The sequence below is a fragment of the Zeugodacus cucurbitae genome, chromosome 3 (genome assembly GCF_028554725.1).
Source record: "Zeugodacus cucurbitae isolate PBARC_wt_2022May chromosome 3, idZeuCucr1.2, whole genome shotgun sequence".
Lineage (NCBI taxonomy): Eukaryota > Metazoa > Arthropoda > Insecta > Diptera > Tephritidae > Zeugodacus > Zeugodacus cucurbitae.
This window is the reverse complement of record NC_071668.1, coordinates 19,221,002-19,235,922: the sequence shown is the minus strand read 5'-3', so window position 1 is coordinate 19,235,922 and position 14,921 is coordinate 19,221,002. Positions and strand designations below refer to the sequence as shown.

The 14,921-nt window shown below is 33.0% G+C and overlaps 3 protein-coding genes across 4 annotated transcripts in view; 2 read left to right on the top strand and 1 right to left on the bottom strand.

Moving 5' to 3' along the window:
* Positions 1-14,921, top strand: part of LOC105218392 (uncharacterized) — a 218,049-nt gene that overhangs the window by 103,910 nt on the left and 99,218 nt on the right. The window lies entirely within an intron of this gene.
* LOC128920573 (putative nuclease HARBI1) lies at positions 11,868-13,441 on the top strand. Its single transcript, XM_054228324.1, has 3 exons — positions 11,868-12,127; positions 12,197-12,570; positions 12,636-13,441. The coding sequence occupies exons 1-3, from the start codon at positions 11,953-11,955 to the stop codon at positions 13,392-13,394; spliced, it is 1,308 nt and encodes a 435-aa protein (XP_054084299.1). The 5' UTR covers positions 11,868-11,952; the 3' UTR covers positions 13,395-13,441.
* Positions 13,423-14,818, bottom strand: LOC128920574 (uncharacterized). Its single transcript, XM_054228325.1, has 3 exons — positions 14,594-14,818; positions 14,411-14,533; positions 13,423-14,336 (listed from the first exon to the last, which is right to left on the bottom strand). The coding sequence occupies exons 1-3, from the start codon at positions 14,624-14,626 to the stop codon at positions 13,584-13,586; spliced, it is 909 nt and encodes a 302-aa protein (XP_054084300.1). The 5' UTR covers positions 14,627-14,818; the 3' UTR covers positions 13,423-13,583.

Sequence of the window (14,921 nt, the reverse complement as noted above, 5' to 3'; positions counted from 1 at the left end):
ATATTCATGCCTTCAGGCCCGCTTTTTTAAGACTAAATCAGACACATCTGGATCTTACACGTGTAGTCTTCCAAGCAAACTAGCTGGGATCGCAATCAAGCTTCTTGGCAGATTTGTGATGAGTTCCAGAACGAAATATAATCTTCTTCAGGAGTTTGTGCTATTACAAATGACTTGTAATTGTCCAAATGGATTTTACACTTTCAATGATCATTCTTAGAACCTAACATTTAATCCTATTCGAAGAATTTAGTAGTTAGAATTAAATCTTGATATTGTTTTGATAACTATTATATTTCTGAAAAAGTCTCGATAATGTCCCTCTAAATATTGAAGGAAATGTTGTCTGATATATTATATACGTAGCTTAAATCACATATCTTTATGTTCTATATCGTTTGACAATTGTACAATTTCTAATATAAACTAGTCTAGTCTAGTGATTTAGTATTAGAATATTTAATTTTCTCAAAAAATGAATTTAATTATCTGTTTTTTAAAGCAACTTTTTTGTCTAAAGCCACTTTTGAAGCCTTATTTCTGTTTGATTACTTCAACAACAGCATTATTCATTAATTACCCTAACCTTACTAATTTAATAATCCTCCCCTTATGTTTTAAATTTTTTGCATAATTGCATATTTTTCTCAAAACTCATTAATCTTCCTACATACGCTTTTCTTTCATCATTATTTCATAATAATAATATTAAAAAATTTTAATCCAAAACACAGTCTCACTAAGTTGTCTAATCTAAGCGTAGGTAATCACACGCATAAATCATGCCACACGTCACACAATGCCAAAGAATTTTGCAACACAAATTTTGTGAAATTCACAAAATTTCAGAAATTTTTAATACCTTTGCATAACTTTATCTAAGTAAAATTTATTTAAAATTATTGCAAAACAAAAATGAATTAAGAAACTTTTTGCGTAGACAACAATTAAGCTAACTTTTTTCCACTTTTTTTCTTTTGTCTCATTGCAGGTGAGTATCAACAGTTGCTTTTCTAGCAAGTTCGAAAGTGTGGGGATTAAGTGTTTGAAAAGTTCGGTAAGAAAAGGCACCCTAGGTGCGTGAGTATGTGGCGTAACTTATGCGCAAAAAGTGCCAAATGAAGTGTTAACAAAATGTATGGAAAGTAAAAGCCGTAAGAAGTAAGAAAATGCAGAGAAAAGCTTGTGAAACTCAAGGGAAAGTGCGACAAAATTCGCCTGAGCGTACAGTACTTTCAGTAGGTTTGTATATGTAAGATTGTGTTGACAAAGTTGCCATTTTTTTCAACTCATAACTGCAAAGGTTTTCTTTATTAAATAATTTTTCATGCACCAAAAACAATAATTTACATTTCATCGATTAGAATATTTTTGATTCTGATAAGTTCTTTGAAAGAAAGTTTTTCTTAGCTTTTAATGAGCTTTCACTAATTACTTTTAGTCACACAGCCAATAAAAGAACTTTCGGCGAACGCAAATTGCGCAATATTTATTGCCAGAGCTTTTAAGGTGAAAGCTTTTGAGGAGAGAGCTTTTAAAGTGAAAGCTTTTAAGGACAGAGCTTTTACATTTGGTGAGCCTTTGATCGAATATCATAAATCCAGCTTCAATACTTGAAAAAATAATGGAATTTATACCTCTTCATTAAATTTTACTCCACTTTTAGTTCTCTACAAGCTCATAAATAATTTAAAGCTCAAAAGCTCTTTTTTAAACATTATACGTGCAAACTTCGTAAGCATAAATTGCATGCATTATTACTAAATCTTAATTTAGCTCCTAAAAATGCATGCAAATCCAAGTATGACTTCCAAAATGCAATACATAAGTGCCAACATCTTCTAAACTAAAGCACATGTAATAAATTCTGAATTCTAAAGCTTGAGCATTCGAAAGCATAGGTAGCACACACCAAAGTCTCTGCTTAAACTTAAAAGTATGTATAACGGGCAATATAAAACTTCGTCAGCTAAAACTTCACTTAACACTGACACACAAGAAACGGAAAGTATTCAAAGACCTAAAGAATGGAAAGACTACAACAAAAAATAAGAAGAAGAAAAAAATACAAAATAGTTTTACAACGAAAAATTGCAAATCCTTGTAACTAACTATTGTGCAGTGTTGCCATCTAAAACACTCGTAGTAAGACATATACATATATAGTTCTGTTGTCATAGAAAATCAGGTTAGATGGCCAACTTCAATTCTCTAAAGTTCCTTCTTTTGCTTGTGCTTTTGTTTTCCAAACAAGTCAAACACACTCTGGTTAGTAGCTTATACTTGATATATTAGCCACTATGTAGGTAAAGTTGACTAAGTAATGCATTGGTGAGTGTGATGAAATGGCATTGGGCAAGAAAAACCTGCCAGAGTTGGCTCAGCACTGTATACTAAAGCCTTACAACGCTCACATATGTTTACTACTTATGCGACAAGTTTTGCGTGGCTGAAAATGTCAGCAGATTTACATATTTTTTATAAATAAAAATAACAATTTTGAAATACTTAGTTTTTCTTAGAAGTGTAAGGAGTGTGAAGGTTGTCATGGAAGAATTTTTGGAAAGATTTTAAACTGGTTTCTACGAATATGAGGAATTAGTGAGGTCTTTCTAGGTTTCCAAGATATAATATAACCTCAAGATTTCCTATATTTGATTTATGCAATTGCAATTTCGCACAGAGAGGTCTTATAAAGAGACAGAATCTATAGAACACCATCACTAATCTATCACTCAGCCTTGTAGACCATATTTAAGTCGTTCTGCGACTATGATGAATAGGCTTCTAACTATGCCTGAGAGCTATTAGTTCTTTGGTGAACGGTCCTCTAATCAATGGATCGATGCTGATCCAAACAAGGATTAGCTCATTGAAACGATCTAGATCTAACCAATGATTTTCGAGTTTTTCCAATATGTCTTCAAACCATATTATAATACTTTCTTAAAAATCTTCTGAAGATCTTCCAGAATAATACAATTTTGAATGAGATACCATGAACCATATAAAGTATTACAGAACAAAGGACAAGAGAGCCTCTAAGACATAATTCTTCCAAAATACTCTGAAAATTGTTTGAATCAACTAAGTATCAACAACTCAAGATTAGAACTGCTTTTTCTTAAAGCTTAAACTTTCTTTCAACGGTCATTTATTCTAAACTAACGAGACACTCTCTTTTCTGTAAGACGACCCTGAGTTTACACATAAAGTCCTCGATATTGAATTTCATTCCCTCGCTTGCCAACCCTAGAAGGCCATTTCGAAATCTGCTCAGCACTAAACATTGCCTCTGGGTATGTGGGTTGGTTGTTTGTGAAGTTAATTTCCTGCAAAACAAAAGCATGTGACAAGAAGTCAATGCGTGGCACAGACATACCACATACCACCTCGTCTTATGCAAAGCCACATCGACGCTTGCCAAAAGTTTGCGGCTTTTTGTTTGGTTTCATGCTTAACTTTTTCTACTTATGTTACAGAAAGTGAAATAAACCGAATTTCTGTCGCTTGCCACACACACTGCCAACGCCCGTTGCAAGCTCACTCACTGCAGCGCGTTGCATGTTTGCAAGTTGTTGTTTTTACTTCTTTTTTCTTGTCAAATATTCCTTCACCCTTCTTTTTTTCGTTTTTCTTTACTGCCACTCTCATATGTGTAAAACTTCGTGGGTGACTGCAACTGAACTTTATATGCGCTTTCAGTACTCTGGCGCTGACTATGAAAAGTCAGCATTAGCAAGAGTAAAGTTGTGCACATTGCCATACTCGAGAACTCAATGGTTGAGTACTTCAGTTGCAACAGCAGCTGCAGCAGCAGCAGTAACAGCGGGACGTCGGCCTATCATGGCTGCATATATGACCATATATATGAGCATATATGACCCCAAAACACCCACCGCCAAAGAGCTACGCGTGCAGCTGGCCACCTGCGCAGTGTTGCACAGCCGTACTCGTGCCGCACGTGTGCCTGTTGCAACTAAGACTTCAAGAATGCTTTAGTGCAGGCACGCAGCATGCAGCTTTTTGGTATAAATATATTTGAGTATGAAAGGAAAAAGTTTCTGTTTACCTTCAACCTCAGTAGTTTTTTTTGCCCTGTGTCTTGCTGCAAATGCTATGCATTTCGTTTGCGGTTTTCATCCAAATTTTGATTTATTTCTACCCATTCTCTGCACACATGTTATACTCACTTTTCTTTTTATTTCTGCTCTTCTCCCGCTCAAAAGCCTTCGTTGCTTAACTTTCTTTTGAGACACTCGATAAAACTTCTGACATGTTGAGTACCTTTACTTTAGGTCATAGGACTTTTTCAATTCATGTATTATTTTCGACATTCTTCTACACGTTGCAAATGCAACATTGAAACTATGTACTTGCCACTTGCCACTTTTCGTTTACCACTTTTGCTGTGACATTCGGAAATGCATTTCATTCACAATTCAATGCATTCACGTACGCAATGAATGCATTTTAAAATATTGGCAATATTTTTTGGTAGCTTTTGGATTTTGAGAGTAGAGCTGTAGATAAATAATTGAAAATGGAAAATTTTAACGATTTCTGTATTTCTAAAGGTGCCTTGAAGCCATGGTTTCTCTGAAACATTTAATTCAGTCCAAACCATAAGCATATAACTATATGTATAACTACAGATTCAAAGGGCTCGAAAGCATACTTATTGTTTTCAGTATTAGAACCACGATGGAATTAAGTAGTGAACCTTTCCTAAAATTTTTAGTTTGAGGTAACTTATAGCATTCCAAGTAGAAGTTAGAACCCCTTATTCATTGGTGAAACTTTAAAATAACACATACATGCCTTTTCAATATCAGGATAAGACTATGGTGCTTCCCATTTTAGCCTGTATGCACACCACTCTTAGCTGGTGGTGTCTCTACCTCTCAACGTTTCATTCGCTATCGTTATAGCCTTTATCACATATTTACCCGCCTTTATAAACTAAAAATGTAATCTTAAAATATTTATTTCTATTTTAATATAAAGGATATCCACTCATCCTCTCACTCACTCCTCTATAATCCAAAATGCATCAGAACTCCATTCAATAGTCATTCATAGCCTGATTTTATATCTCTATTATATTTATGAGAAAGCGCCTATAATAAAATGCCTATGCATCCATAAGCTTTCTATTTTATATGGCTTTTGATCAACTCATCTATGTGTTTACACAAAGCTTAAAAATCCTTGTAGTTTGCAGTTCCATTAAGCATATTTGTTATTTCATAATAAATCAGAGATGCAATGAAGGTTGATTCATCCTTGTGCCGACAAGCAACATATTAAGCTTGTCTTTCAAAGGAAATTGCAATAACTTTTTTACACAGGTATATATTTCACTTTCAAACGCTTGCATGACGCCTAAAATATCCATTTTTTTTTTAATTTACATAAAGTGAATGCAGTATTAGTAAATCCAAGATATGCTCAGTCAATTTCTTTTAAATTAAGTTTCTAAAGGCAATATAAGCTTCACAAATGAATTCATGGATTGCTTTCACTCAATGCGGCAAACGTGATTCAGGTGACGTGATTTCATTCGCTTCTCTTTTATTTTACTTTATAATAATATATTTTTTTATTCTAAAAAAATATAAAAATATTTTTAAATAATTTAAAAATGTAAATGAATTTGGTATGAAAGACAAATATAAGAAACGTAATACACTTCTGCAGACTTCAATTATATGAATTATAAACTGTAGTTCATTATGTATAAGTTTTCTACCAAAGATATTGAAGAGGTTTCTGTCGACTTTATCGGTATACAACAACGTTTTGATTTATCGAAGATTTCTATCAAATTTATTTTAATTAAACTGTATACTCCTCTGGTTCTCGACTTTATGATAGATATGAAATATCTCCCTAAATGTAGGCAACAATTGTTGATAATTGTTGTTGCCTACATTCAGGCGTTTAATTAAGTAAATAAAAACTAATTTTATCATTGATTATATGAGTTTTAATTTTTTATTTATATTACTATTTTTGAACATAATTATTCTACTGCTACTCAAATGCATACTTTTAGGCGAAAAAAGAAAAAGTAATACTAAATATTTCAGCACAAATTTTTCAACTTTAAATTCTCCATTATTTACATTTCTTATTTTCTCGTATTTCAATTATGCACCGCTGTCTTTTGTAGCATCCTTCTGTTTTCCACGCTCACTCTACAAAATTACTTCAATTCCTTGTCAACTAAAAAATTTGCACCATTACAACAACAGCTCTAAGCCCAATTAGCGCAAAATCCGCAAATACTCATTCGCTAAAACTGAGCAGATTTACAACTGGAATCGTCATTGAGACATGCAAATATTTGCATAGCTAATTGTGTGCGTAGTTTCGGTTAAGCGCTTAGTAGTGGTGGTGCGCTTAGCGCAGACAGACAACGGTGGAAACGGTGTTGTTCCTTTTATTTTTATCTCACTCTTTCGTAGTCAGTTTTCCTTTGTACTAGTGGGGACTCGAAAAAAGTAAGATATCCAAATTTCAAACTGGAAGAAATGCAAACTGTAAACTGCATGAGAAATAAGAGGGAATATGAAAATAATACCAGAGTAGTTTTTGTTGTTGTATAGAATTTCTTTTCGAACTTCGAATTTTGATTATGATTTCGAGTTTCGAATTTTTTCGAACTTCGAATTTTGATTATGATTTCGAGTTTCGAATTTTGTTTATTATTTTTTCCGAATTTCAATTTTTTTTTTAATTTCAAATTTTTTTCGGACTTAGAATTTTTAATTGTTTTTATTTCAAATTTCGAATTTTGTTTATTTCTTCAAACTGTTGTTAAGTTTCTTAATTGTTCCCTTTTGAACTATATTGAATTAAAATTTTTTTTGGTAAATTTTATATATATTTTTTTTTAATATTTTATTTATTTACTATTTTTTAATATCTAAATTTTAATAATTTTAAATTTCTTTTACAATAATCACCCATCAGTATTTAGATATTTAACATATAATTTTGTACTTAAATCTTACTTCAAGTACACGCCACCTACTACCACCTTGACCTGATTGCACATAATTTTGTGCGTCTAAAAAACAGTTGAGATGAAGCAAAGAACTCTTGTGGCATTTGCCATTCAATAGTAATTATTTTGTTTTTAATATTTTTCTTATTCAACACCACATAATTTTTGATTATTTTTCTCTGAAATTTTTTGAAAATTGCCTCACATCCACATCAAAGCACTTTCTCTGCACCTCACTGTTGCTGTTGCCCAGCACTTCACTTCATATTTTCGCATTCGCCCCGAGTGACCGCAGCCATTTTGCTGTTCAAGCAAGTGAAAACAATGGTAGAGGCAAAATCAGAATTTATTTTCTGCTTAAAGTTCATTTTTTCGGTTTATTTCATACCAGCTGTGTGGTTTTTGAATTTGCCACAAGCAGTGAAGGGCAGGCGAGACCGGTGGCAGGCACCTACAAGCATTATGCACTGGAACTATATACTCTATACATATATAAATGTTGATCAGGCCGACTGCACTCACTACTATACCTTTTACTTAACTTTAAATACTGCGCAGTCAACTAGCCGTCCAAAAAGCACAGATTTTCGTACTACCTACTCTCATATCCTACTATTTTGATTCCCATGTTATTCACTCATCGCTACACTGCCGCTAACAACTACTTCTATGTACTCAAATTCACAAAATGTACGACAAACGGCAATGAACACATTCCTAGTTTTCCCTAGTTTTCCTAGTTTTCGTTATGTTGAGCCGATTTATAAAGCTTTGGGTTGTGTGGAATTGACTGCATTATGTGACAATCGCTTGAATCTCTTTTGCTCACTGGGTTATATGCGTAGAACAACCATGTGCCGTTGCTGTTGTTTGTTCTCTACTAAAAATTTGCTGATTCCATGTAGTATCGTAGCAATGGCGCCATTTTTTCCTATTTTTGTTTGGTCCATTTTCTCATGAAATTCAACAAATCATCGAAAAACAATGGCAATTCTGTGAATGGGCATTTCTCTGGTTTAACCACTAAAAAGGATTTCTGCAAACAACTGCATTTATAAATTCAAATAACTTGACAAATTTAGTTCACTCAACTTGGCGAACGAAAACCGTTGCGTTGCGGATGCTGAGTTAGAAATTGTGTGCAAAATAATAAAGTGAGTCATTTAAGGAAAATAAATGAAGGAAAGGTGTTGGTGTTGTAAGATTTTTGCTATAGTTCTGGTTTCTACCTCTATTCTATTTTAATTCTGCAGGAAAGCAGAGGTATATCATTCTCTTAACTTAATTGATTCATTTGAATTTGAGTTTTTGGAAATTTTACTAAATTTTTTGTTGAGTTTGAAGCAGGAAAAATTCTAGTTTTTGAATTTTTTAGTTCATTGAGAATGTCTACGTGTGTTGAGTCTTTGCAATAAGTTTGAAGTACATAATTTTACAAAAGTAATAATATTGCATTATTACACAATGTTTTGGTTTGAAGTCACGAAAATTAAAAAAAAAAAAAATTAAATTTCCAAAGTTATAGCTGTTTGTGTTGACACAGTTCCCCAAAAAACTTTCTTAAGTCCTTGTAGATTCATCTAAAATCAATCGGATAAGAAAATTTAGTTTTATAAATAGGTAATCCTGGGCCGGATCGAAGTTTTTTTTTCAAAAATGAACAAAATGGCGGCTTCAGGAATTTTTTTTTCTAGATTTTCGGAAACAAATCGACAGTGAATTGGTCTCTAACTCGGTTTTCAAGTAAGTTTTGTGAACAATGCATTTAATGTTTCACACTAGCTTTTTAGAGTGCCCGGGCGATCTTTGTTATTTGTCGAATAACTCTAAAAGTAATTATCGGATCAACTTCAAATTTTCAGAAAATATTTTATAGAAATGAAAAAAAAAAAAATATAAAAATTTAGTTTATTAAAATCCTTACAACCCCTAACCCCTTAAGTACGCACTCAGATTCACATAAATTTTAAATTTATAGCAGTAAACCACGACAATATTTTAAAAAAGATTTTAAAGGGAGCCCCATTGAAAACTATGGCTACATTACTTAAATCACTAGTTCATGATCAAGACGATCGTCTTGCTAAACGTGCCTCCGAAACACGAACCACAATCGTTTCGGTCACTGTATTATGAAATGAAGTTCTTTAACTGGGTTGAGAATTACACGAATAGTTGAATGAAATCACTGAGTGTTACATACTTTTGGGTGGCGGCAAAATCAGTATGCTCAATATTATAAATCGTTTATACATTTCATATTTTCGGTTGGAAAAATAGAAAAATAGAATTTTAAATAAAATAAATAAATTAAAAAATTAATAAAAATAATTTAAAAAAATATACAAAATAATAATAATATAAAAATACAATTTAAAAGGGAAAAATAATAAAAAAATCCTAAGAATGATATGAATATTGAAATGCATTTTTAATTATATTGATCAATAGACTTTAATATATTTTTAAAATAATTTTAATTACAAAAATAAATAATTTCTTAATTTAGTTGCGTAGTAATTATGCCTTACGAATGCATTAAAATTTTGCTTTCTTGGAAATGGAATATTAACTACTTGCTTGCTATAATTTAACCAGCTCTGACATGTGTACATAATACAAATATGAATTTACTAAATTCACTATTCATTTATGCATGAAAATTAAATTTAATCTGCTTGCTTCCTTACACATGTCTCTTATCTATGCATGAACATAATTGCTTCTAGTGCATACATATATGTATGTATATACATAATAACTGCGAAGATGATTATATTACGGCAATAAGACAAACTCGGTCAAGCCAACAATAATAGTAAATTAACTGATTGTTAGTTGGCATTTTTTATTGTTTAGAACATGATTTCCACACATTGACTTCACACGCATTGCACAGTGAGAATAAGATATGGCTGTAAGGCAGTTGGATATACACATATATATATATATATATATATATATATGGGTTTATATTTGTGTCTGTGTGTGTGTGTTAATTTGTGACTGCAAATCTTCATGTTTCATGAGACTTCTCGGATTACCAGTGGATGGTGAAATTTCCAAGCGTAACGGCTTGACAAGCATGTGAGAGAATTTTCATGCAATGGTTGTATGTATGTTTTAATAATTGTGTACGTATATCTGTATGTCTGTGTATTTATATTGCAATTTAATATGCGCTTATGTAGGAATAAATTTGTGCTTGGCTTTAAAATACTGCCTACTGTGGCAATTATAATGTGAGAATTACGCTACGAATCGAGACAATAGTCGCTCGAAAATAACATAGGCGACTATCGGAGTTTTAAGTGCCGCACATGTATATATATATGTGCATATTAAAGTTTAAGTATTGCTAAAAGCACATGCATACATATATACATATTTCAATATATTAATAAAGACTCATGACGTTGTTGTTGCAGGCAGTCGCACAGCGCTCGCCAGTTAAAGCGTTGCTGAGTCGAGGGAATTGCGCTTAATTGCATGTTCTGCATAACGCTTTAGCACCAACACTATAACAACAATGTGCGCAAAATTGTAAGAACAAGAGCAACAACAACAACAACTACTATATAAATAGCCTGATTGGCAATGCTGTAGTAGTTGTTGTTTACTTGCTTCTAAAGTATAGAAATATTCATATATGTATGTGTACATATTTTCTCGCCCGCCACTGTCGAGACGCTGTTGTTGTTATTGTTATCAGCAAGTCCTTTGGTTGCTCCGCAATGCAGCTACTTTTATTTTGCCAACTTTATTTTCTCTATTATTATTTCTCTTGCTGCTACTACACACTCACTTAACGCTCACAGTTGCTGCTGCTGTTGTTGTTTTTATTGCTGTTGCGTGGCATTGCAAATTCACCGCCGCCGTCGTTGTATATACTCGCATGCCGTCTCATAAGCTTTATAATGGAATTTCAGTCTTAATTACCAACTGTGGAATTTGCACTTGAGCGCCGCTTGTCAGCAGAATCTACACTACACCACAACAATTACACAAACAACAACAACAACAGCAGCAGCATTAAGACGCAACTCCTGTTCGTTGCATGAGAATGCAGCATGTCATATGAGCTGCTTGCGCTGCATAAGTTCACACATGCTTTTCATGCATTTCTCTCTATTTGCTGGCAGTGCCTTTACTGCCAAGTTCACTCCCGTCTACCCCGTTTTTCTATAACAATGTGGTGCTCTATTCACTGTAACTGTTTGTGGCAGCACCAAAGCCAACCAATATTCGTTAAGTAAATCCGGCAAGCCGTACGAAACTGCATTGAAACATTAACTGCGATTATTATTGTTGTCGTTGTTGTCTCTCTGTGTGTGTGTGTCTCAATGAATTTTAATGAAAATTGCTTGTTTACATGACCAACGAATGAGACTAAATAAAATTCTGTGGCTACAAAGCAGCAAACTTTCTGTGGATTGTATGTTGCATGCTTAGAAAATTTGAGCGAAGCGTGTGATTTGCATGCTGGCGCCAGACGATTTGCTGTGTTTGTGATTTGAAATTTCCGGTTCTTCTTAGAGAAAAAGTGTCTAACGATGGTAAAATGTTTAAAATAGTAATTTGCGGATTTCTACAAAAATATTTCATTAATTAATATTATAATATTAATTATTTGTAAATAAAGAAGATATGGAATTGTTTAAAAAAAATTAATAGCAATAAAAAAAATATTAAAAAAAAAATATAAAATAATAGAAAAGTAAGATATTATCAAAAAAATAATAATAAAAAAAAATATAAAAAAACAACAACACAAATAAAAAAATAACTGAAACAAATAAAGTGTCCTTAAAAAATAAAATATATACAATTACAATAATTATAATTAATATTCATATTTAATTTATATAATATTAAGGGTATTCGTTTAAACGTGTAATGTTACCCATCGCATAAATTTATGCAAATACGCAGTGTGTTACATGAACGCACTTCAAATTCTTTGTGTAAATGCCACTTATTTATGTATTAAACAGCTGTTTGGGTGTCAAAATATTAAAATGCCGAAAGTTAGCGAAAAAGCAAAATTTATTCAACTTTGCGAAAAATCACTAGTATTTGATTTGTTAATGTTGGAGCTGTTTGGAAAACATGACGGTAATTGTTTTGCGTCAATGCTACATTTTTTAAAGGCGCATATATACATAAATATATAAATGATTTCAGAAATCCAACGCAAAAAGGAAGATGAAATTATGGAAGACTTTAGCTTTGCATTGGCAGCTGCTGCATATTTTAGATATGGATCTACATTTGTTCATCATTCTGTCCCAAAATCACCCAACTTTTTAATAGATGTATTACCGCATTTGGATGAAAACAGGTTTCGAGAAATTGTGCGAGTCAGCAAAACCACATTTGATTTTATCATTGATCTGATAAAGGATGACGAAGTGTTCAATGGTCCACGTTCATGTAAACAGTTTCCTATCCAAATTCAATTGGCTGTAGTAATGTACCGACTGGGTTCATGTGGAGAAGGAGCAACAATTACTAAAATTGCTAGTTTGTTTGGTATTAGCGATGGTGGAGTAATACAGGTGAGCTATTTACATATGTATCGGTTAAAATTTGTGTTTCAGCTGTATTTTAAATTTCTCAATAGGTCATGACCAACAGGGTATTTGATGCAATTATTAAAAGGAAAACTCAGTTTCTGTTTTGGCCGGACCCTGTAGAGCGTAGAGCTTTAGTTGTTCAAACACTCAGTGAGCTACCACATTGTGTTGGCTACGTAGATGGAACGGAGATAAAATTGGCGGAAAAACCCACTGTAGATTGCGAAGCATATTTTTCTCGCAAGCATATATATTCACTTAAGGCTCAATGTGTGTGTGACCACAAACTAGTAATTCGTCATATGGTATTGGGGTATCCCGGTAGTGTTCACGACGCTAGGATATACAACAATTGCGAGCTATCCACAAACGCCACTGAAATGCTAACAGGATCAGAGTGGTTAGCTGCAGACAGTGCATATAAATTAACTTCGACCCTTATTACTCCTTTTAGAATAAACGCAACGGAAGGCACCTTGAATCAACGAATTCTGTTCAACAGAACGTTCAGCCAGTACCGAATAAGAATTGAGCATTGCTTTGGTTTATTGAAAGAACGTTTTAATAGCTTGAAAGAACTCAAAATTCAAATAAAGAGTGATAATTCGGTAAAGTTTGCATGCCGGTGGATATTAGTTTGTGCGATATTGCACAATATTATATTAAAAGAAAACGACGGTGGTTTTGATGTTGACGAAGAAAGCATTAGTGAAAACAGTGAAGTCGACGAGCCTGGGGATCAAAACTTACCAACAGTTGAAGGTGCATCTAAGCGCCTTTCATTGTTATCACTAATGGAAACTTAAAAATAAAGTATTGAAACTCATGTTTACATATCTTTAAAATCCATTAATATATGCTTTTATTTACAGAAAAATAAAAAGTGCTTCTGTGCCTATTAACATTTAGTTACATTCAAATATACATGTATTTTGCTATGAGATCTTTTAAATTTGCGAAAAAAGTACCATGTGAAATCTCTTAAAGTTTCACATTTATTTTGATTTTAACTTTAACTCTATTTCAAACATTTTAATGCGTTCTTCACTAGCAAGTTTCAGTTTTTCAATTTCCAGTTTGGTTTCTTTTTCTGATTCAGTTTCAATTCTTTTCATTTCTAATTGATTATTCAGTTCAATTCTTTTCAACTCGACCTCATTCTTTTCTTTTTCTTTTTCTAATTCTATTTTCTTAACTTCTAATTCCAACCTTTTCTCCTGAATAAAAATCAATTTATTGAACGGGGCTTCACTCTTTCTTTTTGGTTTTTTTGTTGAACTTCTAAAGTCCAACGAACTTTGTGGTGTAGAAGTTGCCGCGGCGGCGGCACTGCAATCGCTACTTATACTTATAGGTAATATTGGGTCAACTAAATCCTCACAATCGAGCGCACACAAGTCGTAGGAATCGATGGTATCGTTTAACGAACTATCAGCACAAGGGGAATCAGCCAGTACTTCAATGCTGTCAGTGCTTTCAAAAATTACTCCGGGATTTACATTTTTGCGTTGCCCGAAGATAACTTCCAGTAAGTCAAAGTTGGGACAAATTTTGTTGACATGCGCTGATACGCTTGACTCGTCACCATTAGCGAGTAGTCCAGACCCAGTTTTGTTTTTCCAGGCTGCCGCGGCAACGTACAACGCTTTGAGATACCTCATTTTGCTTTTCATAGCTACGCAAACGACAGATTGAAGTGCCGGTGTATTTTGCTGCAATTTTTCGTAAAACCTTTGGGAGGTCGGTTTCTGGAAGATATGCGTAAATTCGTGTTAAAACAAACATATGTACCTAAACATTTTCACTTTTCTAAAACCCTTACCTCAAAAGATTCTGGACTATCTTTAATTGCGTCGGATACTGCTTGCAACAGCTGCAGGGACTGCGACTCTGTCCAGCGATGGGACGGTTTCAGCCGTAGACGCTTTTGCTTTAACTTTTTATCCTGAAATATAAAACAATTGCAACAATTAAATAAAATTTATGTTCCGAGTTTCATTCTTACCTTTTCCATTTTAATTTTCACAATAATATTCATCAGCTGGTCGTTTGGTAGGGTTGCTTTTGCAATATCGTAAATTTACAAGTGTTCTTTACACACTGACATTGGTGCGTAATGTGTTTAAATGAATTTCCATATAAGTTGCTGCCAGATTTTTACGCATTCGTAAATATACACGGTTTAAGAGGTTTACGGGGCTTTTACACGTTTAAACGAATACCCTTATTATAGTAAATATTTAATATTTGTACATAAAAAAGAATGGAAAAATAAGATATTATCAAAAAAAATTAACTTAAACTAATAAATTTTCCTTAAAATATATACATGT